At 46.4% G+C, this 27,064-nt stretch overlaps 2 protein-coding genes across 5 annotated transcripts in view; one reads left to right on the top strand and one right to left on the bottom strand.

Annotated features, from left to right (window-relative positions):
- Nucleotides 1-26,271, bottom strand: part of LOC144173120 (sorting nexin-4-like) — a 34,064-nt gene extending 7,793 nt beyond the window's left edge. Inside the window, exons 1-8 of the mRNA XM_077701638.1 lie at nt 26,046-26,271; nt 25,829-25,929; nt 21,415-21,538; nt 15,658-15,735; nt 12,120-12,298; nt 9,826-9,898; nt 2,047-2,270; nt 424-514 (exon numbers count right to left, since the gene is read on the bottom strand). Of these exons, the coding sequence (XP_077557764.1) occupies nt 424-514; nt 2,047-2,270; nt 9,826-9,898; nt 12,120-12,298; nt 15,658-15,735; nt 21,415-21,538; nt 25,829-25,929; nt 26,046-26,081 (906 nt within the window). The 5' untranslated portion in view covers nt 26,082-26,271. The remainder of the gene's footprint in view (nt 1-423; nt 515-2,046; nt 2,271-9,825; nt 9,899-12,119; nt 12,299-15,657; nt 15,736-21,414; nt 21,539-25,828; nt 25,930-26,045) is intronic.
- A 193-nt stretch (nt 26,272-26,464) lies between these two features.
- LOC144173119 (telomere-associated protein RIF1-like) overlaps nt 26,465-27,064 on the top strand; it is a 111,767-nt gene continuing 111,167 nt past the window's right edge. For all 4 annotated transcript variants that reach the window (XM_077701637.1, XM_077701636.1, XM_077701634.1 and 1 more), the window contains exon 1: nt 26,465-26,601. The gene's annotated coding sequence lies outside the window, so the exon portion shown is untranslated. The remainder of the gene's footprint in view (nt 26,602-27,064) is intronic.

Below are 27,064 nucleotides of genomic sequence, written 5' to 3'. Positions count from 1 at the left end.
CTTAAATTTTTGGGGTGATAATGTTTAGTTCGGGCAGCACAACTAGAATGACAAAATATTCACAAAACAGCACACATAGTTGAGAACTGTACCAGATGACTTATTGTGCTCTCACCAGCTCCTGTGTTCCCTTAAACAACGACCTTGCCGGCACATCAGGAAAACGAAGAAAATTAAAGAATAAAGCAGAATGCCTTCAATCCTAACAACTATGCCGTGTCACCCTGTGTCCTGCTTTCCTAGCTATCTAGACTAATCAAAGGCAGGATGAATTGAAATTGGCACATTCATTACTCTGAGATGCACTTTATCTTTTGCATGATGTTGCATCAAGTTAATGATTCCATCAAGCACAGCAGTACCTACTGCATCAACGAGTGCATGAATTGCTATTTGCTGCCATGCGCTCTGCGTGACACTCACCATCTCCGATCGCTGTGCTTCCTTGGCAGCGTACAGGCTTTTCTTCTTCTCTAGCTCATAGTGAAGAACCTCTTGGTGTTTGCACACGGCCCTGGGAGTAGTGATAATGGGGGCAACTCGTTAAAACATAAGACACTCCTTGTACACACATACCGTATTACATTTTAATTGTGATTCTAAGCAGCATTGTACAGACAACTGTGCAGAAGGCAAAGCAAGGTGTGAGACACAGAAACTAGCCTTTGGCTATGGATTCAAGCAGTTTTTTTCAACTATCATGTTGAATTGAAAATAAACGTGTTTCAAAGACCCCTACTGGGATGACAATGCCCGTCATGCATTTTAAACGTCATTCAAACAAGTACAAACAACATGCAGGAGTGCATAAACGTTATAGCTTGCTGAAACAAAAGTGAACTAAAGGGGCTATCGTCGCAGCCGGCCGTAACCAGTTTGTTTTAGCCACAACTTCAGCTGTCAACGGCAATAGCACGGGAAATGACCAACAAGATAGGTGCATTCATTGCCCGTGGCCTGCAACTGTACAGCATGGTTGAAGAACACTGACTGTTTCATTGACATAATGTGCTGTGTGATTCCAGAGCATCGCGGAAAACCTTTTCACAAACCGTCCTTCCAAATTTGCACATGACCAAAAAAGATTAACTGAAGAAGCGTGTTCATGACGTATTAAACGAAAGTGGTGACGAGCGCATCACTCAGCACATGGATGAACATCGAGGCCTGGCAACAGCTATGTGTGTACTATGGCCCACAGGACGGATCACGACCTTACGCAGCATGTGTACGCCCTCGCCTGCAAACCAATGCCACAGGAACGCACTGGAGAAACCATAGCCCAGCCCAGCTTCTCTGAGACATGGTTTGAAGATTCAAGCCTGGCCTATAATACTATGCCAATTTTTGTCATTACTGGCAACGGCAGGAAATTCGTTTCAGCGGTTGCTAAATGCAACTGGACGGGACTTCACTGCTTTTGCACATATAATGTATTTGCATGTAAATAACGTGACCTCGAATATAACACGAGGGGGGCACTTTTGGCCCTTCCGAAAATGAGAAAAAAAAAATTACGATTATAACGTTGTACATGCCGTCGTGGGCACCATTATTGAAACTTGCCACGTTGCTCCCCTATTTGGCTTGGCTAGCCACATGGTTTCTTTTCATTCCTGAAGCCGAAATCAACAAATGATGGGTACAATTTTTTCTCCTTGTTCATCTTGCATGGAGCTTTTCAATGACCCCTGAAAATAAATTTTTCGAAGCTACACTTCTCCATTGATAAAGCAGCATTAAATAATCTTTAACAATGATATTTTTGCTTTTTTGCAGCGACCTGCATCTTTCCAGCCTGTTCACAAGCAATGCCAAGTGGCAATGGAACGCTTCTCCGCTGTCCATGATGGCACGCTCACTAAAAGGCGGCTTCCTCGACGACAAAACCTACTTTGCTTCTGAAACCATAAGAGACGTGTACACAAAAAACGCAGAGGCTCGCCTTGACACTGGCGCCAGATTTCCCCTAGTATGGCATTGAGTCGGCCAACACAAGCCCGAGCAGCGGTGTAAGAGAGATGGGGAGAGAGAGCGGGTGCGTACAGGATTGAGTCGGCATACGCCAGGTACTCCTTGAAGCAGTCGGCGGCCTCCTCCTGCTCCTCGAGGAAGGGCAGGGCGGCCTGGGACAGCCGGTCCATGAACTGGCCGGCCGCCTGCAGCCGGTCCCCGCGACCGCCGGGACCGTCCCACCGGCTCAGCTCGCTCAGCACCTGCCCGTACACCTGGTGCTGGCCGTGGAAGTCCAGTGTTGCGTCCGCCAGCCGCTGCACACCCACGTGACAGTGGAACAACAATTGTAGAGCGCATGCCAGGCAGCGGCAACGGGTGCCTGATTTAGTATTTTGTGCACGTGGCTGGGCCTCTCCTGAGACCAGCATGGAGGATAATGACTAGAGACCGGATTTTAGGCAAATGCCTATTTTTTTCCTTGCGTTCCTATCGCCCCATTTCGATATATGAGCACGAATTGGAGGTCAAGGATGGCTTTTATGGTGGTTTTATAGTGCCTATAAATGCCTATTTTGGGTGTTGGTGCCTAAACTCCGATAAATGCCTACAAATGCCTTTTTTCTCAAATTGGCGCCTAAATCAGCACTATGAAGCGTCAAGTTTCGCTTTTGAGTTCAATTTGATACCTGTATTCATTCTACCTGGAAATATTTACTGTTCTGAATTATTAACCTTTCTAAGACTCTCCCCCCCCCCCCCCCCCCCCCCCCCCCCCCCCCCCCCCTTCCCTCCCTTTGCGCCGGTGCAACCGGAGCGGCGGCTTCTGCATGCTTTACGGGTGGCTTTCCCGCAGGACTTGGCGGTGGACGCACAACTCTACTCCCCAGGGGAACTATGATACCATCAGTGGCAAAGAAAGTGATGGGGAAAAATTACGCCCACCTCCCCTCGCGGTAACCCTGGTGTGATGCAACGCATCTGGGTGGTTCCATCGGTGTTTCCGTTGGGTTGATTCTCTAAAGGATCTGTCGCATCAAGCAATCGTCGAGTACTGCGAGAGAGTGCAAACGGAGCACGGACGCCCGTCAACTGAGACCGCGTTCGCTATCGGAGAGAGGAGAGGAGGAGAGTGGAGGAGAGACGCACGTGTGCCGACGCCGCCGTTGCCGCCTTGTTTGTAATTTATTAGTTGAAAGGTTCACCAGCAGGGGAAAAATTGGCTCTAGGCGATTGGACCCGACCAATAGCAGGCACCCTTCCCTTCTGGTCCGGTCTTTCAACGTGCAAGGCCTGGCTTTCTCCGCTGCCCTTTTCTGCCATGCCGAAACGGAAGACGCCCAGAAGGGCGTTGATCCGACAGTGGACACTTAACTCACCGTGCTACAGAATAGACGGAGAGACCGTGTTCTGCCAACCGTGCGGACAAAAGGTGAGCCGACGAGTTTTTACGTGGCGTGAGTGTTTCATGTGTTATTCGAAACCACGGCCCCTCGATCAAGTGCGCTTGATCCAGGGGCCGTGGTCGAACTCGAAACTATGCAAAGCTGTCCATCGCGCCGCCTTGGTTGGCGCCTGGGCGTCATGGCCGCTATTCGCTGCTATTGCTTTTTGTTTACACTGCCCCTTCTTCTGAGAAAAGAAAGGAGGCACCTGTGCATTTTGAATACGGCAGACAGCGTTCCTTTCGGCATTTTTCAAACGTTGGTTATTTTGATTGCCAGCGTTGTTTATAAGTTCTAAACTTTCAATACCATTAAGATTATTGAAATGAAATATTTTAGATACCTTGAGAAAAACATTCACATTTTTATGTACCATCCCTGTGTGCTGCGTTAGGTGAAAATCCAGAAATTTCTTAATCAAACAAGCAATTGATCGGTTGGTACTGAAGGATGACGTTTCAAAACTAGCGTTGATGAACGGAGCGCGTTTTTATGATATGCACTGGACATCCGTTAAATCGAAGTCCACCTCGTAGCTACTCAGTTAATTACAGGCAGACGCTAGCTAGAATTACCGAAGTACGCCACGCTAAGTTAGCACGCAATTGAATCTGGTATCTTACTCCCCCGCCGTACCACCGTGAAATTTGGGGTATTGATGGCGCGCGCCGAGTCAGTTGAACAGAACGTCAATGGAATCTCACCTTCTTGTTTTTCAAGTACGTTTTTGTGGTATGACACGCGTAGCAGCGCGGCGCTCAAGTGCAGTTATACCATCAAATAGGACGCAGCAGGGGTGTTCGAGCACTTCTCTGCGGAAGTTAGAATGTTTATTCATGCTTATCGTATTTATCTGTCTTCTGTTAGCATGTCAAGACGCTTAGTATATGCTAGCATGCTTATCTGCGCTGTGATGTTGAATATTCGCTTCATATTTAAGAAATCCTAACGCATTTGCGCAGATTCTTTGCGAGATGAAGTACCACCAGGCTCAGCATGAGAAGACGGCAGGTCACCTGGCAAACCTTAAGCGGGACAAGCCCTCAACATCCAAACAGTCTTTTTTGACAACAGCCTTCAAGGACGACAGGACGAACGCTTTCAACGTTGATTTGTGCGAGGCCCTGGTGGCCGCAAACATCCCTTGCACCAAAAGTGAAAATCCCGTGCTGAAACAATTTCTACAGAAATACTGCAATCACAACGTGCCGTCTGAGTCTACTTTGAGGAAGAACTACCTCCGGCCTTTGTATGAACAGACATTAGCAAGAATCAGAGAAGAGCTTGGCGACTCCTGCATTTGGATTTCCGTAGACGAAACAACAGACGTCAAAGGGCGCTTTGTCACTCACTTTCTTGCTGGGAAGCTTGCAGCGCACGAGAAGACAAGGGCTTTCCTCGTGTGTTCGAAACCTTTGGAGAGAACAAATGGGGAGTCTGTAGCATTCTTTGTGAACGAATCCCTAAAGGTTCTTTACCCTACAGGAGTCGAGGCCACCAAGGTTCTGCTACTCTACACAGACGCTGCAGCCTACATGCACAAGGCCGCTCATCTCCTGAAGGCCTTCTACCCGCATATGCTCCATGTCACCTGCCTAGCGCATGCGCTTCATCGTGTTTGCGAGGAACTGAGGAAGCACTTTACTGACGTCAACGAGCTTATTGGTTCAGCCAAGGCCGTGTTCCTGAAGGCACCCTCTCGCGTGCGCGTCTTCAAGGAGATACTGCCTGATGTGCCCCTTCCGCCAGAACCCGTCGTCACACGATGGGGAACGTGGCTACAACTGTTGAGTACTACAACTGCTACTTTTCGGACATCAAGGCCGTGATCAACGGCCTTCCAACTGACGAGAGTGTTGCAGTCACAAAGGCTCAAGCTGTCCTCTCCGTGAATAGCCTTCCAGGAGACCTCGCATACCTTTGCGCCAACTTCCCGTTCTTAGCGGATTCTATCAAAAAACTTGAAAGTGCGAGAGAAACTCTTGTTACGAACGTTGCGCTAATTCTCCACGCACAGGAAAGAATCGCCACCGTTCCCGAAGGACCCGTCGCCGAAAAGGCACGTGCGAAGCTGCAATCGGTCTTGGACAAAAACAAGGGGTTTTCTGTCCTTAAGAAGCGTCAGAAGTCCTTGCTGGTGAGCACTGTAGGATTCCAGTGTCAATTAACCCATCGAATCTTCCCAAGTATAAGTACGCGCCAATCACACCTGTCGACGTCGAGCGTTCGTTCTCTGCGTACAAACTCATTCTGAGCGACAAGAGGCACAATTTTGAACCCGTAAATCTGGAGATTCTGGTAGTTACCTATTGTTTCTATAATTTTCATAGTGATTCTTAAACTGGGTTCCGCGTTCTGTCCAAACACATTTCTTAATATTTATATTTCGAATTAGTGTATGTGTATTTGGCAGTGTTGAAAGGTCTTGCCTGTATAATTAAGGTACCTGTAGAAAATTGCTAAAGTCTGTACGCAAGTTCTCACGTAACAACATGTTAATTTCTTAACAAACCTTGTCTATCTTGCATTTATTATTTTCTTGCTTTATTGCTTGCAGGCAGACATAACTTTGCGCTTATATAAATCAGTATTACCATATTTCAAATATTGTTTCTCCTGCCTGTTTCACAATATGCGACGCTTGAGTTACTTTCGCATCTGAACATGTATGTAAGCAATGCGCTTGTGAAATTAAGCCAATTGATCGCCATTAGCCCAGAGGTATTACGGGGCTATTCCACGTCTAAGGTAAATGTATAGAACTTGTTATGAGAGAAAAATAAAGAATTGAATTGAATTGACCTGTTACTGCCATTGTGGCCTCATAGCAATAACATTTTTTGGATTTCCTGTCGTGCTTACAGTTCGCTCACGTCTTCACTTGAAATTATTACCATTTATCTAAAAATTTATTGCGCCTATTTTATTCTTTTCAGTGCCTAAAACGTTGTTTTTGCCGCCTATTTCTGGCGCCTAAAACGTGCTTTTTTAGTGCCTAAAAATCCGGCCTCTAATAATGACGACGGTGGAATGAAGGTGATGATGATGATGCTGCTACAACGCTTGTTGTGCCATGAAGTTGTAGCACGCCTTGCAACACGAGCAGACTGTGGGGTGGTAGCATTGTTTGAAATAAACTGGTAATTGTTGCTGAACGTTAACACTAGGAAACGACTAGCGCATGTTACAATATACACCAACATTGTAGGGGGACTAAGGCTAACCAAGACAGCTGTGTAACTGCTTTTCACAGTTGCCAGCTTCCAGTTTCATCTCATTCATTGCCAGAAATAGTGTGGGAGTGTGCAAACGTTGAAAACTTTGATGAATAGCCTTCACCACAGCTTAATGACACCTGCAGCAAAAATTTAGACCTCTTGAAAACCCTATTTTTGCATGATAAGCCTCAACAGACAGTGAGGTACCAAATATGACAGCTCAAAATATACCCATGCACGCCGCAAGCAACTAGCCAAAATCCGCAATTTTGAAACCGAATTCGAGAAGAGCGTGGTTATTACAGCCAGGTTGAGGGACGCTGCAACGTTGCAGGCCAGCAGCTCAGAAGCAACCCCTTAGTGCGCAAGCGGCAGCTATGGCAAAAGCTGAAGGTCTGTTTCGGACATACATGTTCAAGTAGTCCAGGTCAAAATAATGCAGCATAACTGCTTCCCAGCAGTTTTAACATGCAACACAGGGAATACAGACTAAGATGTGCTGAACTGTATGCACATGCGTGTGCATAAGCGTACAAGGGATGCGGCCCTAACAAGCACTTAAATGCGTATTCTGTAAAATTTGTCTGTTACGATACAACTAGCACTATTGGGTCTCACCACGCTACTTAACTGCAAACTATACTGATGGGTAATGGTAGAACAAATGGGTTATTTCAGCGCTGAACCCACACCAGTCTTTGCATGTTTCTATTAATCGTCATCACCACCATCATCATCACCACCACCACCACCACCACCACCACCAGCCTATCTATGCCCACTGGAGGGCAAAGGCCTCTCCCATGGTTCTCTAATTGTCCCAGTCCTGTGCTAACTGCGACCAATTTATCCCCGCAAACTTCTTGATCTCATCTGCCCACCTAACTTTCTGTCGCCCCCTGCCACGCTTGCCTTCTCTAGGGATCCACTCTGTTACCCCTGTTTCTATTATAAATAAATAAATAGATAAGTAAAAATAAACGAATAAATAAATAAATTAATAAATAAATAAACAAAACAAATGAAAACATGAATTCTAATTCGATACCAGCTCAGAAAGCAGAATATGTGGCAAAGAAGCCAGTATAAGGAATTGGGCCAGTGTGAAGATATGAATGTGTCCGTATGCAGGCCACAGTTGCGCAAAAGCAAAATGAGCTTTATCAAAAACTAGAAGCGGTTCCAGATTAGGCCAGTTGTGGGAAACAAGAGGCGCAAATGTTTAAGCAATGCTGTCACACCTAGAAGGCACCCTCTTGCAGATCCCTTCCCGAACTTCTTCCCAAAAGAATTCCTCGGGGAACTTAACTCTACTTACATGCTTTCAAGGCCAAAGCCTGGCGACACTTACAGTCGAACACGGATATATTAAACATGGACACATCGAATTATTGCTTATTTCGAACAGCCCAAACATCCCCTTGGAACTACTATGCAAAAGTATACCCCTTTTGCGTGCGTGTATCAAACTCTCATGTACAGTCACTCCATATATCGAACGCTGCGCCGCTAGAGTTCCTGCAAGTGCGCTTCACCTGATGGAGAGTAGGCGGATGATGATAACTTCTTGTGCGTTGTGTCCCTTGGGTGATTTTTAATACTTACGAAGAAACTCTACGCCTTAAACACCTACTTAACCTGCTTGATCCGCTAGCATGGGGATAGCCTCATGACAACGACAACGCAGGGAGTGATTTGATAGAAAAGGGGCAGAAGAAATTTCCGGGAGGCGCCATGACCCATTGGTGGCTCTGCTGGCATGGGGAACAGTGCAGCGTGGTGCGCGTTTGTTTCGTTCGCAGCAGCATGTCTTCGGAGACATAGTCACGAAAAGAATGTAAGGATTTGGATTTAGTGCTGAAGGCGGACATCATTAGACGGGTGGAGGTCAGTGAAAATTAGTAGTCGTCGGAAGCAGAGGCATTTGAAATTCGAAATTCCTCGCAGCACATTTGAGAATGACACTGCGCAGCAAGATGTCGTAAGGCGAAGGCAGCAGCACAGCCCGGCCGTTCTGGAGCGTGTCGTGTGCGTGTTCCTGCAGCTGGTTCAGCAAAGCGGCTTCATTGCGGCTCCAGGCGAGAGGCGTTCGGACACACAAGCCGACGGCATTGAGTGCTTGAGAGTGAATTAGAGAGCTGTCAGCACTCCTATGGTCCACTCCCGATGCGTCAACAGCACGTAAGTTCGTAAGTGTTGAGGAGAACGTGCAGGCTATGGCAGATCGCAACGATGCGGTGATCGCGGCAGGGATTGCCATTACTAAAGAAGCAGACCTTATTATCGGCCGTGACGACACTTCCAACTGCCTATGGCAGCCGAGCTTGCGTCAGCATTCAGTGTAAGTAATGGCCGTGGTGACGCAGTGGATGGCACTGGTCTTTCTAACTTGAATGGCATTAGTAAGTTTGGGGGCAGTTTGGTGAACTTCATGGCACAGAAGATATAGCAAGCGAAGCTCACCAACTTCTTTTTCATGCTAAATAGTTGTCGCACCATGTTTCCTATTGTTTGTGCTTTGAGAAACAAATCGGGAAGCTACCGTTTGTCGTGATCTCGGAAAGCTCGCAGTGATGTGCGGAGTTTTCAGATAAGCTTCAGATGGGCATATCTTACATTTCGAATTATCGATATATTGAACTATTTTGCGATTCCCTTGGAGTTCGATATATCTTGGATCAACTGTACTAAGAACTTCCTTGCTGCGACATCGCGATTGCCTCACTTTCTTTGCTTTGATGTCTTAGTTTTTAGCACGAATTATTTCGACTGCATTCTTTTCCTGCAACGCCTTGTCCCGATGCCTGCTGTTCGCATCAACAATGTCTCTGCAAAGGGAGGAGCCAGCCCTCTGCTGTATTTGAAGAAGACAAAACCCACCCTCGAAACTGTGCCACCTGGTGTTAGCCGTGTGCGCTCACCCAACATAGCTCACAGAGTTGACGGGGGGAGCAGTGGTTTGCTATGGGCCTTGCAAAGATTGTGCTAAGATTCGGGTGCGACAAAAGTCCTGCACAACGCCAATGGTCACGCAACGGTGTCAACCAACAGTAAGAAAACGGGGTGGTCCTCTTCTACTCCATGCAGTCCCAAGGCTCCCGTGAAGAGTGAGCAGTGTACGTGCCCTGCCTTGTGTGTTTTGTTTACATCACGCGACTGAAATCTGATCTAGCCACCCCTGCAACAAACAGCCACAGCTGCGTACTCACAGCTCGCAATTGCAGAAAGTTGCTCAGGTGGACCTTGAGGTCGGCACTGTGCCTCCTCACTTCTTCAAACGGCCTGCACAGAAAAGAAGGCACCAATCAGCACACACCCAGGGTTCGACACTCTCCCTAGCCCTGAATGATGAATGGCCACTCGGCTAAATACCAACCCTCAGCACAGACAGCAAACTGACAAAATAACAGTCATGCAGCACTTATACTTAACGGCGCACTCGCCAATGTTGTACCACAGATATTGAATGACACTTTTGCTTGGTTATCATGGTAGCATTGCACAAGCTGCCCCTGCAGGTGCTCATGTCAAAAGGTTAATGTGCAGAACTGAGCTAAGAGAACATTTTACAATAAAAAAATCATGAAAAAAATATTGGCAGCTTGGGGGTTCAAATCCCGGGTGTTTGTTTCAAAACCCATGATTCTACCCCTAGGCTACTGAGGGAGAACAGTGGAGCTCCTTTAGCAGGTGCATGAAAGTATCGAAGGAGTGCTCCAAGTGAGGCAGTAGACTGTAGATGGCACTGGGTGTGCACAGGAAATGCTGGGCGTGCACCCTCAAGGGAACGGAATCTCGCGACTGAGTATGTGTTGCAAGGCTAAACCAAGCTTTAATTCCGTCAGATTATTGGGCGTAAACCAGGCTACAAAAAAAATGCCCTCATGGCTGCAGTAGTGTTGACGACTGTGGGGGTGGTGAAACGTGTAGAATCGCGTCCTCAGACGTCTCATTTTGGTGTTTGAACACCTTACCAAGCCTCCATTGTGTGTTGACGTGTGCTCAGGGTATCGTTCGTATACAGGTGCAACTGTTTTGCAGGGCTCGGACCGACAGCACAGCAACAAGTGAGAAAAAGCCAGAACGTCGCATGAGCCCCCATCAATTATGGAGTGGGATTCCAAAGCATGCCACAAAAAGGCAATGATAGGCAGCGCACTGGTTGCAAGGCCATTGCTCTGGAACGTTCCCCACACTTGAGGCACTTCTTTTTCCCGCCAGTCAAGCAATCCCTGTCAAGCCGACAGGCCGGGCCAGAAACACAGCAGCCGCTCCTGACAACTCTCATTGATTCAAATCTCTCGCCCATTAATAAATGCATTGAACGGCTATTGAAACATGCACCGGATAACGGAAAAGAGTGACTGCTGCTGAGCAGAGGGGCACTAGGAATCGAGAGTAGTCACTCACTAGTCAGACAAAGCATCCTATTGAGGTCTGCCGAGCATTCACCACAAGGTGATTCACCACAAGATATCAAGGCTTTAAAAAAAAAAGAAGAAGAGGACTGAGAAAGGTTACTGCGCACCACAGAAAGTGTGCAGTGCTGTGCAAAACTGCTAGTCCCTTCCAATTTCATGGTGCAGTTGTGCCAACGATTTCACAAAAAAACATGTCTGGCACTTTGAACAAAGCCTGTCAGCAGTAAGACACCGTTAGTGTGTTGCTTATTAATTGCCATTTTCACTGCCTCAAGAAGCGCCGAATTCCAATTTTAAAACAGTGCACTGTTCATCACAAAAGACATGCACACAGAAAAAGGTCAACATACAATCCTTTTCCTAAACAAAACAGCCTGTCTTTACATCATGTGTTCCACTTCGACCTTACAGGGCCATGAAGGCAAAACGAAAGCTTGGTTCATTCGAAAGGTCGGCTTGTTAGAATAACACTGACACTACTTTTGAGGCGAATGTCACTAAAATAAGCTTTATAATGAGGAAAACAAAGAATGGGCATGCAACACATCAGCCACCTACTTTCCCGCACGGAACTTATGACGCATTATGGGCAGCTCGTTGCAATTGCCTGCGGCCAATGAAACCCAATGTAAATTAACCAGGGGTTATACACTTGTAGAACGAGCAATTTGTGCTTGAATTTAGAGCATATTTCTTCCACAGCAGTAAGAATAGTGGGGTAACCAATGGAAGTTATGAACACACGCGTAAACATAGAAGCAGTGAGTACTGGACTATATGCTGGCCAATGCTGCCTAACAGAATTGTTGGGGCGCTGCTGGACGCCAGCCAACTGGCATAAGCGACAATGCCACTCACGTAACCTCGTTTGTTGAGCCATACCGGACGCTTCATGAAGTGATTACTACCAGCTGTAACAAACCTACGGCAGGTATACAGGCCTGGTAAGAAGCAAACCAATGTGAACAGCAGGCTGGTACGGCTGTGCCATGTAGGAAGGCGGGTGGTAATCAAAGTAACCAAAGCTGTGCATTGCAGGCAGCAACAGATTGACTTTGCTGGGGAGGAAGGGCACCACTCACGTGTCGTCGGAGGGGCTGCGCAGGCGCATGGAGGCGGTGTAGAGGCGTTGCATGCCCCGCCGGATCAGGCCCCCGCCCGGGTCGTGGTCGTCCCTCCAGCTGGCCTCATGCCGCAGAAACTCCCCCAGCAGACGGTCGCGCGATAGTTCTGTGTGCTGCGCCACCCGCCTCAGGAACGTCTGCATGTGCGTGCGCTCTGCTCAAGTGCGTTTCCTTTTGAAGCGAAAGCTTTTTTAGTGGAACTGATGGCGTCCCGTCAAAAAAAAAAAAGACTAATGCATTTCCCTATAGTGTTGGCTTGTTGGCTGACTGAAAAGCTCTGGTAAGACTGCTGGACACACGGCGCTTGCGTGAAGCCAAGCTCCCATCGTGTCAAAACAGTTGCCTGAAAATCGCCAAAAAGGAACTGTTCTAGATACGACAATACAGGCATCGATCATGAAGGAGGAGTGCAACAGCACACCTTTATCTCATAAACCATGTATCTGTATACACTTAGATCATTCGTAGATTTGTTTACATTGTGCGCAAAAAAATCGTCGCATGGGTTCGTTCTTTGCTTGCGATTTGGTTTGATGATGGGTCAGACACACTTTCAGCGAAGGCTGGATGCACTTTTAGCGAAGGTTTTGACGCACTTTTGATGTCAGAAAGCTTTCGTGCCTCGCTCAACTTTCTTCAGGAAGGGATTGTAAAGTTTTTTTTCTTCCTTCACTGTGCTCTACATCTTGCCTGACAGTGCCTACAATGCCTGGCAGTAACAGAGTTTCACACTATACTGGAAGAAAATCTGCCGTTTGTTTCTAGGCGGGCACGCTCCAGTGAGCATGCCTTCATGTACTCTGGAGGAACGTTAAGAATGCGGAAGCATTCATAAAACCACTTTTTGTTTTGACAACCTCAAGTTTTTCTGGTGGCGTTGAAGGAATACTTGAACTTAGAAGGCATCTTTCTTGCCGTTTCTTTTTTGTTCTATTGTGTTAATGAAACCAGGATAATGAATTAGACAGAGCTTTGCAATTTCCAAAGTTTAGTATCATTTTTTTTTTCTTTTTGGTGATGAACAACGATTGCCAAATTCAGCTCCAATAGCTGAAATGCCAGATGTAGCTGTGAATAGCCCAACTGGGTGACATTTTGCTTTGCCTGGTCGCGTCTTTTTTTCTTACAATGATTTACATTTATACCATTATAATGATTAGATGTCTCAATTTCACCAGTTACGCATTTTCGTGCAAATACAAGGCATCACACTGTCAGCACTCGACTACTTGGCAAAGAGTGTGCCCCCATTACAAACGGCGGTATACAATCAATGGGTCCTCCTGACAATAACTAACCATATTTTCACACATAATTCGCCCGTGCATATAAATTGCAATCCACGCAGCACCTCAAGGAGACAAACAAAATATCCCCACATACTCAGACTGAGAACTGCAACCTTTCAGCTCTCACACTTTTTTTAATGAGCGAAAAACAGCGCGAAGAACGGGACAAGGAAGGACAAACGGACGAAGCGCTGACAGCGGACAGCGGACAAACGGACAAACGGACAGCGCTTCGTCCGTTTGTCCTTCCTTGTCCCGTTCTTCGCGCTGTTTTTCGCTCATCAAAAAATGTACCAACCAGCCCAAATTTCCACCTTGTTGAAGTAGCTCTCACACCATTACATCATGTACAGTGCTATACAAGAATCAACCTCCTAGTGGCCACCAAACTTTGGGACTGTTTTTATTCACCAGTGAGAGCTTGCATCAATCCTCCTCTACCCTTTCCAAGAAAAAAATACTATTCAGCCAAAAAACTGTATTGCCATGCCGAGCTGATTACTTGGCCACAGCTGCAAAGTTGTAAGAAGCTCCCGTCTCGCTTGCTGTCAGGGGCAGCCCCCCCCTGCTGTTATCCGATCCTCCAGGACGCTCTCACTTCCACACCACGTCTAGTGACCTTGGAACAGCAAGTACGCTCGCAATAAAGAAAAGACAATGCTCCATCCAAGACTGAGCAGCCAAAACTTGGCTTTCTTTTTACTCGTGGCAACCAGGCGGCTAGAAACCAGTGGGAGGGAAAATACAATGGCGGCTGCAATGGCTCATGCACAATGGCGTGGCAGATATTGCGGTCATACTGTACCTCACAATGATATTCGCGTATCAACTCTACTTTTTTTGGAAATCTGCATTAACTATTGGTGCGGCTTATACAAGAAAAAATACAAAATAAGGCAGAAACTTGGAGAAAAAAACAAACAAAAAAACTTCGGCCAGTCATGGATAGAACGATGGGGATAATTCTTAGGGATAGGAAAATTTTTTCATGGATTGCGGGCACAAACTCATCCGGAAGACTTCCCAGCTTAGGCTAAGAGAAACAAATGAAGTTAGGTCAACACAAAGATCCCCTGATTAACAAATAACAGCTAACAGCAGGTATGAGATAACTGGGAGCAAAAGGTGCATTCAGGTGATTCAGGGCAGGAGCCAGTGGAAATCTACGATCCTGTGGTCATCAACAGGGTCATGGAGACTGCATTTGCTCAAAACCATGAACTGATCCATTTGCCCCTTATTTCCTCCTTCCACATATGCTAGCTGTTCGAGCTTAGCCTGGCCATCATCTACAATCCACCAAAAACGACCGCGTTTTTGAACCACCCAATAAGCTACCCTTCTCAGTTCAAGATGACGATGTTCACGCGAGTCTTGCCCTCAGCATCTACTTTGCAAAGTTTTTTGGGAAAAAATGCATTAGCAAATACAAATGGTACCGTGCAATCATGGGAATGAACATGTTTATGGCTGCCAGAAAGCTCTTACCCCTCTCTCCGGTTTTCCAGGGGTGTGAATACATCTTACCTAATTATAAAGAACCCCTTGCCCCTCATGAGGCTTTTTTTCGTATTATCTGCATTTCACTCTGTTTCCATCTAATTCTGACAAGACCCCCAAAAGCATTGAAACTAACTGTCTCCTTGTTCAGCAACCTAACAGAGCAGCCCCCGCAGGCACGGATGCATAGCTTGCATTGAAAGTGAAGAACCTAGCTTCCAAGCTACACCAAACACAATAATGTCAACAATTCTCTTAACAGGTATCATGGCATAAATTGATGCAATTGCAAATGTTATCCAATCATTAAGAAATCCGAGGTGCTCCCCAAAGTTGGGACTTACTCACTCAGGAGATGATAGAAGCCCGGGAAATTGTACATGTGGGCAATGTGCATGCTGCTGCCTCGATCTCTTTGTCTTGTAAAGAAATCAGATGTCTTGATGTGGGCTGACTGGTTGGAAGCTGCTCAGGTGTGTTTTCAGCTTGTTTCAATGTGTTGACAAGATACTACAGTGTATATGTGCATGAAAGATGAGCTCAGTCTGCTATCCTGCACTGAGCGGTGTCTTCTCTTTCAGTGACTGGTGCTTTTCGTGCATTCTATTGTCATGTCAAAAGACCAACTTGCCCCCCTTAGATTGGTTGTTTTGGTGAACAGCAAGGGGGGGGGGGGGGATGCAAAGAGGGATCTGAGAGGCCCCCACCTCGAGGCTGGCCCTCCTCCTCTCGACAAACTCCGGGTCCAGGGTGTTGGTGGCCAGCTTCTGCCAGCGGAACTGCGCCTGCACAGGCACAAGAAGAGGAGCCGCTTCACAGTCTGTCCGGAGTTCAGCACACACAACAGTTGCACAACTCTGCTTCAGAATCCGGGTGGCACGAGCCACACCTTTGCTAATGTATTCGTGTGGTGCCCACAGGACAAAAACTGGACTTCGCTAACCATTTACTCAATAACCAAATTCAGTAAACTAAAGCTTGCTTTTCAAATTAATAAACGTTAAATTAGGTAACGTTTACTTGCTGCGTATCCACCATTTTTCTTTCACAACTCACGGCAGCAGCTGCAAGCGCTTCAGCACCATACTACTTCCACTTTCTGCCAACAGATGGCAGGTTGATCCATTTGCCCCTGCTTGGCCCCAGGGAAGGGGGCCAACTGCAGAGTTCCGCAACTGGTGTGTATTAAGGAACCTTTGTGTCTGCCAATTGGCATTGCTTTTCGCTCGTCACCAAAGTGGCAGAATTTTCGCACAGGGTCATAAGAATCCAAAGCGGTCATGCTGGGATGGAATCACGAGTTTGCGTCCGTGTCAAAAGCAACTGTTTTTTCGAAACTTGCCCGTGGGGTATGTGGCACGTTTCCAATGCCCGACTTCCCACTTTGGGTGTTTGTTTTAGGAGCCCCAGTAAAACGATGAAGTAAACGCAAAATATAAAAGAGTTACTCGTTATTTCCCAAATAACCATCCCTATGTGCAACCTTTCACACAGCAACATTGATAACTACGCAACAAAGCAACAAAACCACGTTTCTTGAAATGCGGGCCCGTTTCCTTAAGATACTAGTACATGTTAGTTAGAGGTGGTAGAAAATGGCAGGGGGAAACAATTTGCCCACCTTCGTAATTGAGATGCAAAGACTGAGGAAACAGCAGAGCTGGTGGTCTTCACGAGCTTTAACTTGGCTTTTCTTAGGACTGCTGCTTGTTAAAATATGGTTAAAAGGTGGTTAAAAAAAAGGTTAAAAGATGGCGTGCTTGTTTGATTGATTGTAGGATTTAACACGCCGACGCAACGCAGGCAATAAGGCGCGCCGGAGTGGAGGGCTCCGGATTAATTTTGACCCCCTAGAGATCTTTAATGTGAGCCGAAATCTCATACACACGGGCATTTTTGCTTATCACCTCCATCAGAAAAGCGAAAAGATGGCTTGTTAAAAGATGGCTAAACAGCGCGGCTTTCACAGGATAACAGGATGGAAAGTTGGGCGAGTTGGTGTTGATTCATCTTGAAAAGAGGCGCGGAAAAGACGTTGACCAAGAAAAGGAATACACAAGATGACGTGCTCCGTGCACCATCCATGGTTTTCCACGCACAATCCACCCTCCTAAAGTCCAAGATCCGAACTGCCAAAGTCCACTTAACTCAGCCACAGTCCACAGCCAACGCCTACACTACGAACCGCAAAGGAAATGCTGAGTGCTCCAATTCAATAATAGTGCAATCAAATAGATGCTGGTTTAATAACACAAGGGACGCAGGTGTGATTCTGACCATGGGAACCATTTTTTTTTTCTTGAGGCACGCATTCCCCACACCTGTTCGTGGGCTTCCTGCCCCCTCGCCACTTTCCTCAATTCTTCTTGGCTTAGCATGCTCCTCTTCTCCACTCTGCTGCACCAAGTTTTGAGTGAAGCCAGGCTTGGATGGAACTCAAGTTTAAACAGCTCCACTATTAAAAAAAATTAAAGCCCAGCAGTGATTCGCCATAATTGGCTGTTGCACCGTTATCCATAAACTCAGTGCTATCACTCAATGCAATTCAAATTTCCCGCTTTCAACACTCACGCTCACCCTGCCTGAAACTGCGCCAGCGGGAGTCCTGTTTTCTTTGTGCTTGCTTTTCCTCCCGCACATGCCAGCATTGCACTGCCATTTTTTTTGCTGACTATTGTAAAAACCAACCCAACAACTAAATGAATGCGGGCGCTGCCAGTTAATTATGTACCATATTTTGCCTCAAACGTATTTCTTTGCGCTAAACAATGGGGAGATGTATGACAAGCGCCAGCGGATCACGAGTTTCGAATGATTAAGACTATATAAACCACTTGGCTTTCGAAGCCTCTGTGGGACATTGCGACGACAGAACGACATGTGGCTCTACTTGGGTCTAGCGAGCGAGCTACGACGACAAGGTGAGCACCTAAAGTGCTCTTCACTTGAAAGGAACTGGAAGACAGATTGAACAGGGTAGTCACTGCCGCGGCAAGAACAGGGCGACTGTGCATGAATGGGAGGCACGGGGGCTCTGATGCATGTGACAATGTAAGCTGCTTACAACGAGTTCTTGGTTGACTGCTGTAAGTACAGTCCACGCTCGTTACAGTGGATCCCGAAACAGCAGACTTCCAGTTACAACAGCCCACTTCTGTTGGTTTGTTTGGATTCCATGCATTTTAAGTGGAGTCCACTCTGCTCATAACGAACCTGGCTATAGCAGACTATCAGCTTCAACAGACTAAATTTTCGGTGAAAATTCTTTTGACCAGTTAATAGTGGACTTTCACGGTGTTGGCACCTGATATGCTTTTGTGTGTTTGTTTTGGTAAGGAGAGTACTATGTCTGGCAACACTGCAGGAGTAGAACGGATCGTTGGCACAGCCAAGCCAAGCCAGTGCCGGCAGCCATTTTTATTCGTGCAACAAGCAGCAGCGTGGCTGATTTCACTGTTGGATAAAGTAAGCCTAAATACAGTTGAACCTCGTTATAAGAGACACTGATGTAAGAGACAAATGGGTATAAGAGACACTATTCACCCACATGGTTGGCTGCCCTATCTTGCCCATTAAATCGACCTCTTTTATAACAGACGTCGGATGTAGAAGATTGGTTATAAGGGACAAGTCATCCTTGAAGTATAATCAATAATCTCGCTTGTAACAGACATTTTAGCTTCAGATGCAGTGCCACCAGTCACTAATTGTAGTTGCTTCCATTGTGGAAACACAGGGGGACAACAGACACCTGCAGTCGCTATTTATTATAACTTCAGCAAACACACAGTGGTTCAGTCAGCTATAAAATGACAATGAGAAGCCCTGCCAGTGGAAATGCAACTGACAGAAGTGGTTGAAGCTTACTGCCATCCATTGAATGGAGCGCGATCACACATGCGGGCTCTCCCACTCGCGTAGCTCCGAATCAAGAAGCACTGCAGATGTTGAGTCCTGCAAGCGTAATGAATAGCCTGAGCACACAGCGGAAGAAGCTGTGCGCTCTGGCTATTCATCAGGCTTGTGAACTCAACATCTACGATTCATCTTCCACAAACAAGGAAAGGAAAAAAAGCTTGTGGAATCGGTTGTAAAAAACAGTGTAAATACAGTCGTGAAGCAAACAAAGTTTCATAAATTCTTGGGCCAAACATACATTAGAATGAATCTTTTGCAACATGCTGTAGCGTTCCTTTGAGCTTATTTTAGTCATACGGTGCCCACATTGAACTTTGGTCTGATTAGTAAGTGAAAACATGGTTCCCCGCTTATAAGAGACATCTCGTATAAGAGACAGAAACTGCTCCCCGGTACGTGTCTCTTATAAAGGGGTTCAACTGTAAAGCTGTCATTGTTTAATGCTAGCGTCCTCAATATCCTTTCAATTCAGGTCCTTCACAGTGCCCCAATTATTGCTGCATTTGTTTCCCAGTCTCCTGCTGGCCATTAGCTCCTCACCAGTTTTCGTGCATTCCTTTTGGTAAGAAATCCCCCCTGCGAGTATAGCGATCTAAAATGAAAACGCAAAAAATTCTCCTCTCCCATGCAAAGATGGAGGTATCAAAGAAGGAGGTTTGGTCGACTGATTCAACATAAATAGTATTTTTGTTAACACATCAAAAACAAAGTTATTATGTTTTCATAGCCCGCATAAAGCCCCAGCGCCGACTTACTCTGTTTTTCTCCATGGTACTCAATGTTTCGGTTGTTCGTGCTCTGAACTTGATCTTGTACACAACGTTAAATACCTTGGTTTGATCTTTGACGACACATTATCTTGGAGTCTGCAAATTGAGGAGGTGGCTAAACGGTTGCGTTTGATTTGTATATATTTGTATTCTTTGAGGTCGTGCTGTGACGTTTCCGTTAGAAAAATGGTGTACAAATGTCTAGGTGAGTCTATTATCAAATATGGTTTGACTGTTTATGGTTTTGCTTCCCCTTACAAATTAAACGTTATAAACAGAATATTGAATAAAATTGCCGTTAACCTTGCGTATGGTACGCGATACCATGATTACGATCTTCAATCAATTATGTATTTCTTTGACATGTTGTCTGTGCACCAGCAGTGTATTTTTGATGTAATAATGAAAAATTATTTTGATGATTCATTCAAAGTAGTAAACATTAAAGTAAAGCCGCTACGTTACACTGAACGATTCGTCCTACCTCGTGTGTACACCAATTTCGGTAAAAGAAGTCGCCGCTTCTATATTCCATTTTATTTTAATAAGCTTCACTTTGACCCCAATATCCCTAACTTCACCACAGTGAAATGCTTGCTTCGACAGTGGTTGAGCACAGCTTGTATTCCTTTATGTAACGATTGTATTATTTCCTTTCTTGCGAAGCTTCCTTAACTGCAGTGTGTTCGCATGTCTTGTATGTTCCCACTCGTGTTCTCATTTATTGAGCTTGTTTTCTTATGTTGGAAATCTAGTACTTGGTTGTAAATGGCTATATGTATATTTATTATGTTCAATCACAAACTGTGATTCGCTGGGCTGCCCAGCCATGCACACAAGCGACCCCCACACGCTTATGCGGGCTGTATCATGTATTTGCATATGTACAGTGAATAAATTATTATTATTATTATTATTATTATTATTATTATTATTATTATTATCAATCCACGATGCCTTTCCCAGCTCGATTCCTGCTGCCTTTGAGGAATGACCGACCCACACTCTTTGGCGTTTGGGCTTGCGGGCTGCTCCATAACGGACAGAGAGAGCAGCTGGCAATCGAACAGAATGAGCAACCTGATTGCTATTGTGCATGGAAACTAGCAGCAAGAGTTTATTTAGCCCCTCATCCCAAGACCGCTGAGTGCCAGTGACGCTAAGTACTAATGCCAACGGGAACCAGGAAAGAGTGGAAATGCTGTGCCACTTGCCATCCTTCTCTCCTCGTTACACGTGCCATGCAGTGGAAAGTACAAGTCATATATTTGTACTAACATACACCGGAGGGAAACCTGCCGCTGCAGCTGCGTGCCATCATGGGCGCCGCCGTAGCAGATAGGATTGTACCTCTCCTACTCGGCTTGGCTTTTCACATGGCTTAATTTCGCTCCTGAAGCCAAAATCAACAAAACAGGGTAACATTTCTTTTCTCGTTCAAAGCTTCTAAAAAACACCTGAAAAGTAAATCTTTAGAAGCTCCATTTTTTATTGATAAAAAAAACTTTGAACGGTATTTTGCAATGACATTGGGTGTTGTTTTTTTGCAACCTCGGGCAAACTTTAAGCCTGTTGGTGAGCCATGCAAAGGACAAGTGGAACGTGTCTACACAGTACAGGACCGCAGACACTGGCGCCACATTTCCCCCTAGTATATACACTTGCATAAGACTAAGTACAGGTGGAACGTGCCTATGCGGTACATGACGCCAGACACTGGCGCCCCCCAGCATACGCACTAGCACAAAACACTGGGGTGTAGTGAGTGCAGCGCACCTTCTTCTCTGGCAGGGGAGGGATGATGACGCAGCCGTACGTGTCCTGCAGATGGGCGTGCAGGTACTCGAAGTCCCGGTAACGCCGCCACACAATGTACGGGGTCTTGCTCGGCTCACAGATGCTGCACGGGGAGACGAGGACGGGGAGAGGAGGATCAACGCTCTCTCTCTACACAGAACACACATCACTTTGCAGTTCAGATCTGAGCTCGAGCGCTACGAGTATCGATCTTGCACTCAAAAGATTACCTCGGTTCGCTCGCTCGGAAGGAGCAAACACAGGTTTGCAACAGTTCTTGTGGTGCACAAAAACGTACAGAGGACCACGGGTACCCCCCCCCCCCCCCCCCCCCCCAAACCATGACACGAAAAGAGGTAAAACTCGCTTAACGTTCAGCTCTAGCTTCCCCATAAAACTTGATTTCGTTGGCAGTTTAACGCCACACCGTGAACTGGCACTGCTCTGCATTTCACTGTTCAATACCACATTGTAAGAACTCTATAGAGAGGTAGGGCCACCATTGTTGTAAACTCCTCAGAAACATTTTAAAGTGAGTCTTCTGCATCACCCAGGTCAGATGAAACGATCACAAGGGTCCCTTATGAAACATGCTAGAGGGGAACATGTCACTGCAATTGTTCGACCGGTGTTGGAACAACGCAAGGAGCAAATATTTGTGCTGCTTTGTAACTGGCTTGGCCAGTGCACTTCCTTTCATGGCTATTGCATCTTTCAGCATTCTCTCAGGTGAGGCGATGTTGCATAATCATGCCGGCATTGAAACAAGACATAGTACTGCTGTGGGAGCCATACTGGAGACTGTCACCAAAAAGTGGCACAAAAGAATAGTTTGCCCTGAAGCCCTTGTAGGGCGCTATGTCGGGCGAGAGAAAGGACCCTTGGACAGGACGACCGTTCGTCGGCAAGAACAAGGAGATTCTATTTTGTTGGAACTCTGCGAGACCCCCTGTCCTCGTGCGCTCACGCGGCCGCGCCTGTCCCGCCATGTCGCTTGGGCTGCTGCGCGAGGTGCGGCGCTCGATCTAGCGATGTCGCTGGAGCTGCTGCTACAGGGCTCCCCCATTAATGTGGGTGCCGATGTAGTCGTGCGGCTGACCCTACATTTATTCGCAGAGGAGATTTGACGGCAGTAGGAGTCTGCGAGTCGGGGAGCGCCCGTCCCGCCATGTCGCTTGGGCTGCCGCGCAAGGTGCGGCGCTCTATCTAGCGATGTCGCTGGAGGTGCTGCTACACCCTCTTAAGCCTTAATCACATTACATTGTTTTTTTATAAAAACCTCATAGATGCACTCACTCGCAAGATGGTCAGTGGAAACAAATGCTGGTCATTCTAAAAGCAATAACGATGTGCTAAGCCTAAGCCCTTGTAATACGAGCTATGTGGGAGAAAGGTACCATCTGCGGCCATCACACAAACTCGCAATCAAGCTGCATGAGATGGAACTGGCCACATGGAGCGGGAAAAGATCCGTCAAAAGCCACCAACCAGAGCTCCTGACAACAACCCACCAACTGCTTAGCAAGCGGATCAAAGCTACCAAGGCTAATTATCACGCAGTGCTGGTGACAGGGCACAAAATGGTTCCCGTTTTGTTTGAAAAAAAGTTGAAATAAATGAGAGAGAAAGTAGAGGAGGCTCACTTTATGTCTCCCTATACCGTTTACCGCATGGGAAATTGGAAGTAGTAATCGCAACAATGGCCTCACAACCCTTTTTACACTGAAGCTGCCTCCAGCATATTGTCTCTGGTCACAGACCGAGCACAGACCAACAATTTTCAGCATACGAAAAAAATTCGCAAGAAATAAAAAGACGTCCTACGGCCTCCATATTTTGATACAAGACGGTCCATGTCACCCTGGATAGACGCCTTCCCAGCAATGCATCTGTGATCGCAGGTGAAGCCGACATTGCGGGGATCTGTGTAAGCTTGGTCTTTGTAAGCTGGCCTTCTCCCATTGTGCGCTGTGCAGGGAAGCACGGCTATCTACAGAGGCAGTACGGTTACAGCCCTGCTTTACACTTTGCTTCACTTCTGCCGCCTCTTTCGTGAGTCGAGTATACTGCTTGCCACATGCAGAGTCTCCTTATGCCCTGAAACTGCACAATGTTGCCCGCTTTTCGGCGGCCACCTGTGGGGCGCGCCAAAGCCTGCACTATGATTGGAGTAGCTGCACTGTAGTAAAACATCATTGTCTCTGCCCAGGAATTGTGTGTGTCCTTAGCCTGTAACAGAGAGACTGCGCCACTGTCCTGATACTTCAACATAGCAAATCCCCGATGCAGCAAAACACCAACATAGCGAATCCCAAGAGACAGCCAGCTTTGCAGGACTTCTTTCATTACAGGGTGGAGGGACTCTGATATATATATATTGTGATAATATATATACTCTTTGCTTACCCACCTAATAGTGAAAGGAAGTGCGATTATCCCCAGTCACAATGAATAGCATCAATTTTAGATCTACCGATACCTTGGCATTGAAACTTTGAGGCTGCATAGGATACTCGGTTATTCTGATCTACAGAAGTGACAAGTGCATCTTTAAACGGAAACAGCAATGTTGTGTTTCAAGAGGCAATTCTGCAGGTTTAGCTCCACTTTCACTCTGTCGCTGTCAAAGTGCCAAACTTAGGTTTCAAGTTCAGAGCTCCAAGTGGCTAACCTGGAACTTGCAAAACTACTTTAGAGCTGCCCACAAAATATTTGTAAATTAGGGCATTTGTAAAAATTAGTGCAATTTTTCGAGCATATGTAAAGGCACTGTGTAAAAAAATAAAAGAGCATCATTTGTAGCAGCACTCCGCATTATAAGCCTGCCTGTGCAGATGGAAACAAACAGCACGACCTATGATGTGAAAAGTCGCCAAGACATTTTTTTTAACTGCCACTAAAATCTAGCAGTACAATCTGTATTCCTTCCTGTCCTTTCACTAAAATGCACAGAAAAACAAATTTACCGCAAAAAATGGCCTGTTTAGTGTAAGGAAAGTGACGCCACTAGAGCCTGCCGATATGCAAGGAGCACTGAAGTGGTAGGGGTGTGGTTCTACGCAAATGTGCACAGCTTTTTTAAAGCGAACACTTTCAGGGACTGATGGCATCCTTTCAAAAAACGAATGCATTCCCCTATAAACCGGTTGGTCGACCGAAAAGCTCGGATAAGATCTCTGTACACACGGTGCGTGAAACCAAGCTTCCATTGTGTCAAAACGGTTACTCGAAAATCGAGAAAAAGGAACTCTTCTAGATAAGGCAACAATGCATCGATCACGAAGGAGAAGTACAATAGTATAAACCATGTATCAGTATACATTTAGATTGGTCATTGATGCATTAACTTAGTACGCTAAAAATTATCGCATTGGTTCTTTGTTCGTTTACGATTTGGGTCTTTAAAGGTTCAACGATTGATTGAACAACCTTTCAGCAAAAGTTGGATGCACTTTTAGCGAAGGTTTCGATGAACTTTTGACGCAGTTTGATGCCAGGAAGCTTTCACATTTCTCTCAACTTTCTTTAGGAAGAGATGGTAAAGTTTTTTCATGATTGAATGTTTGTGTCACAGGGTCAGTGTTTTCCAAGTAACTTTTGTATCATGGATTGCACACATTGAGAAATGTGCAGCTGATTCATTTTGGTACTGCGCACCAGTTTTGCGATAATGTGCATAAGAAGCCACACAAATGAATACGTTGAATGCAGAGCTCGGTTTCTTTTTCCTTTTAGGAAATAGATGCCAGAGGTGGTGAAGTACAAGCAACCGTACCACTTACAACTCCCCGACCCACATGTCACAAATTCATGTTTAATGAAGGCGTTCAGCTGAAATGCTAGGGCACAACCCAGCACAGAAGCAAAATAGCTTGCCAGTGGCATCAACCATCAATGATTCATCAACAAGTTCGATGCTCTCGGCTGATTCATACGAGATGTCCGGCAAACAATAAGTACACACTGCAACGACACCAATAATAAAGAAAAACTGTAGCTAGATTGTTTACGCGTTCAAGCCCGTGGTATATACATTTCAGGTGAAACAGAAACGGCCGAAAACCCACCCACAGACTCCACGGCCTGCAACTTCTTTAAAAAAAAAATAAAAGAAACAAAAACACTTTGTTTATAAGGTCAGAGGAAAGGGAGGACGGAATATCACCTGAGGTTGTTTAACGAGTTTCGAAACCTCATGCACAGAACCACAACAATGGCAGGCAATCGAAACCGCGCCAGTAGGCGTACGACGCCGAACCTCTCAGTTACTGTAGCTCGCGGGTGATCCAGATCGCGGTCACGTATCCGGCAACAGGTTATCAAGAGAGATCGCACATTCGTGGTGGGATAAGGGGACTGCGATCAAAACGGAAGCAGGCGGTACTGTACTCACACCGACTCCACTTGATAGGCAACGTAAACATCCTGCAGCGGCATGACGGTACCCGCGCAGCGACGCTCCGTCTCCGTTATGTGCACCTCGCAGATCTGGCTCTGCGGCGGTGGAGAAACGAGCACGAGATCAAGAGTTCAATTCTTCTGCCCTGTATAAAGTGCGTTTTGGGATCACGCCGACAAGCGACAATCGGTGGCACACTCCCACCACTCACCTCCTGCGCTTTCTCATCTTGCGGCGCATCGGACATCGCGCTGCTAACGTTCACGCACTGATTCTGAGCTTCTACACCAGCTACTTGCTACACAGATCTGCGCAGATGTCGGTACGAAAAGAAACACTAAAACTGGCCGCGACGATTGCCCGTCCCCAACACATCGTGCAAGATCGCCAATCATACGCCCCGCAAAGAGGGCCGAGCCGCCGAGCGGTGGCGGCTACGGCTATCTCGTTGGATTTGGATTTCGTGGCTTCAGTGCGGACATTTTACGCTGTAAAAAACGTACTCGTAAAATTCAGCCTGAAGTTTTGCATAAAATTAAAGATCCTAGTTATTTTGTTGTAAATAGAATCGAATTTGCTTACACTCGGATTGTTTTTAGGCACGTGACTTTCTTACGTCATGACGTAATACACGATTTCGCGCCAAAGTCGCCCAGGCCATGCCACACATGCTACGGTGATTTGCCGGGGTTCATTGCCGTCGGTGATGGAAGTGGCGATCCCGAGAATTCGCATTTTTTAAACATCTGAACAGTTGACTCGCACTGGTGAGTTTTCGTCAAACGTAGTACGCGGCTGTTAGTGTTCAGGGGTATTGTTTCTATGGCTGTTGAGGTTCGGGTTGGTCTAGTGAGTTTTTGTCTTCCCCGACAGACAACGCTCCTATTTGTTCCCTCCGCGCGCCCACACGCGAGCATAGTCAAGTAACAGTAAATGTAAACTTTCAAGGTACAGCGCCCTAGTCAGCAAGCTGTCTTTTGCTGTCTGTACAGTTAGATGTCATTCGTACGCTTTTGATGCCGGCGCGCAGAGTTGGTCGCCTTCGGGTGATCGCGGCGAGAGATTCACCTCGGAGAGGATTTTGCTAACATTTGGGCTATTTGACGTGTGCCTACTACCTTCAGAAACAAGCCGTAACGACTACTTGTCGATCTTGCTTCGCTGCTGGTGGGATGAAGTGAATGGGATTTCGTCTTTGAGCCAGTAACTAGGGGAGTTAAAGGTCTCCCT

Source organism: Haemaphysalis longicornis, unplaced genomic scaffold (assembly GCF_048455015.1).
Source record: "Haemaphysalis longicornis isolate Haplotype H1 unplaced genomic scaffold, Haemaphysalis longicornis Haplotype H1 scaffold_29, whole genome shotgun sequence".
NCBI lineage: Eukaryota > Metazoa > Arthropoda > Arachnida > Ixodida > Ixodidae > Haemaphysalis > Haemaphysalis longicornis.
Note: the sequence above shows the minus strand (reverse complement) of the source record. Positions and strands in the feature narration are given on the sequence as shown.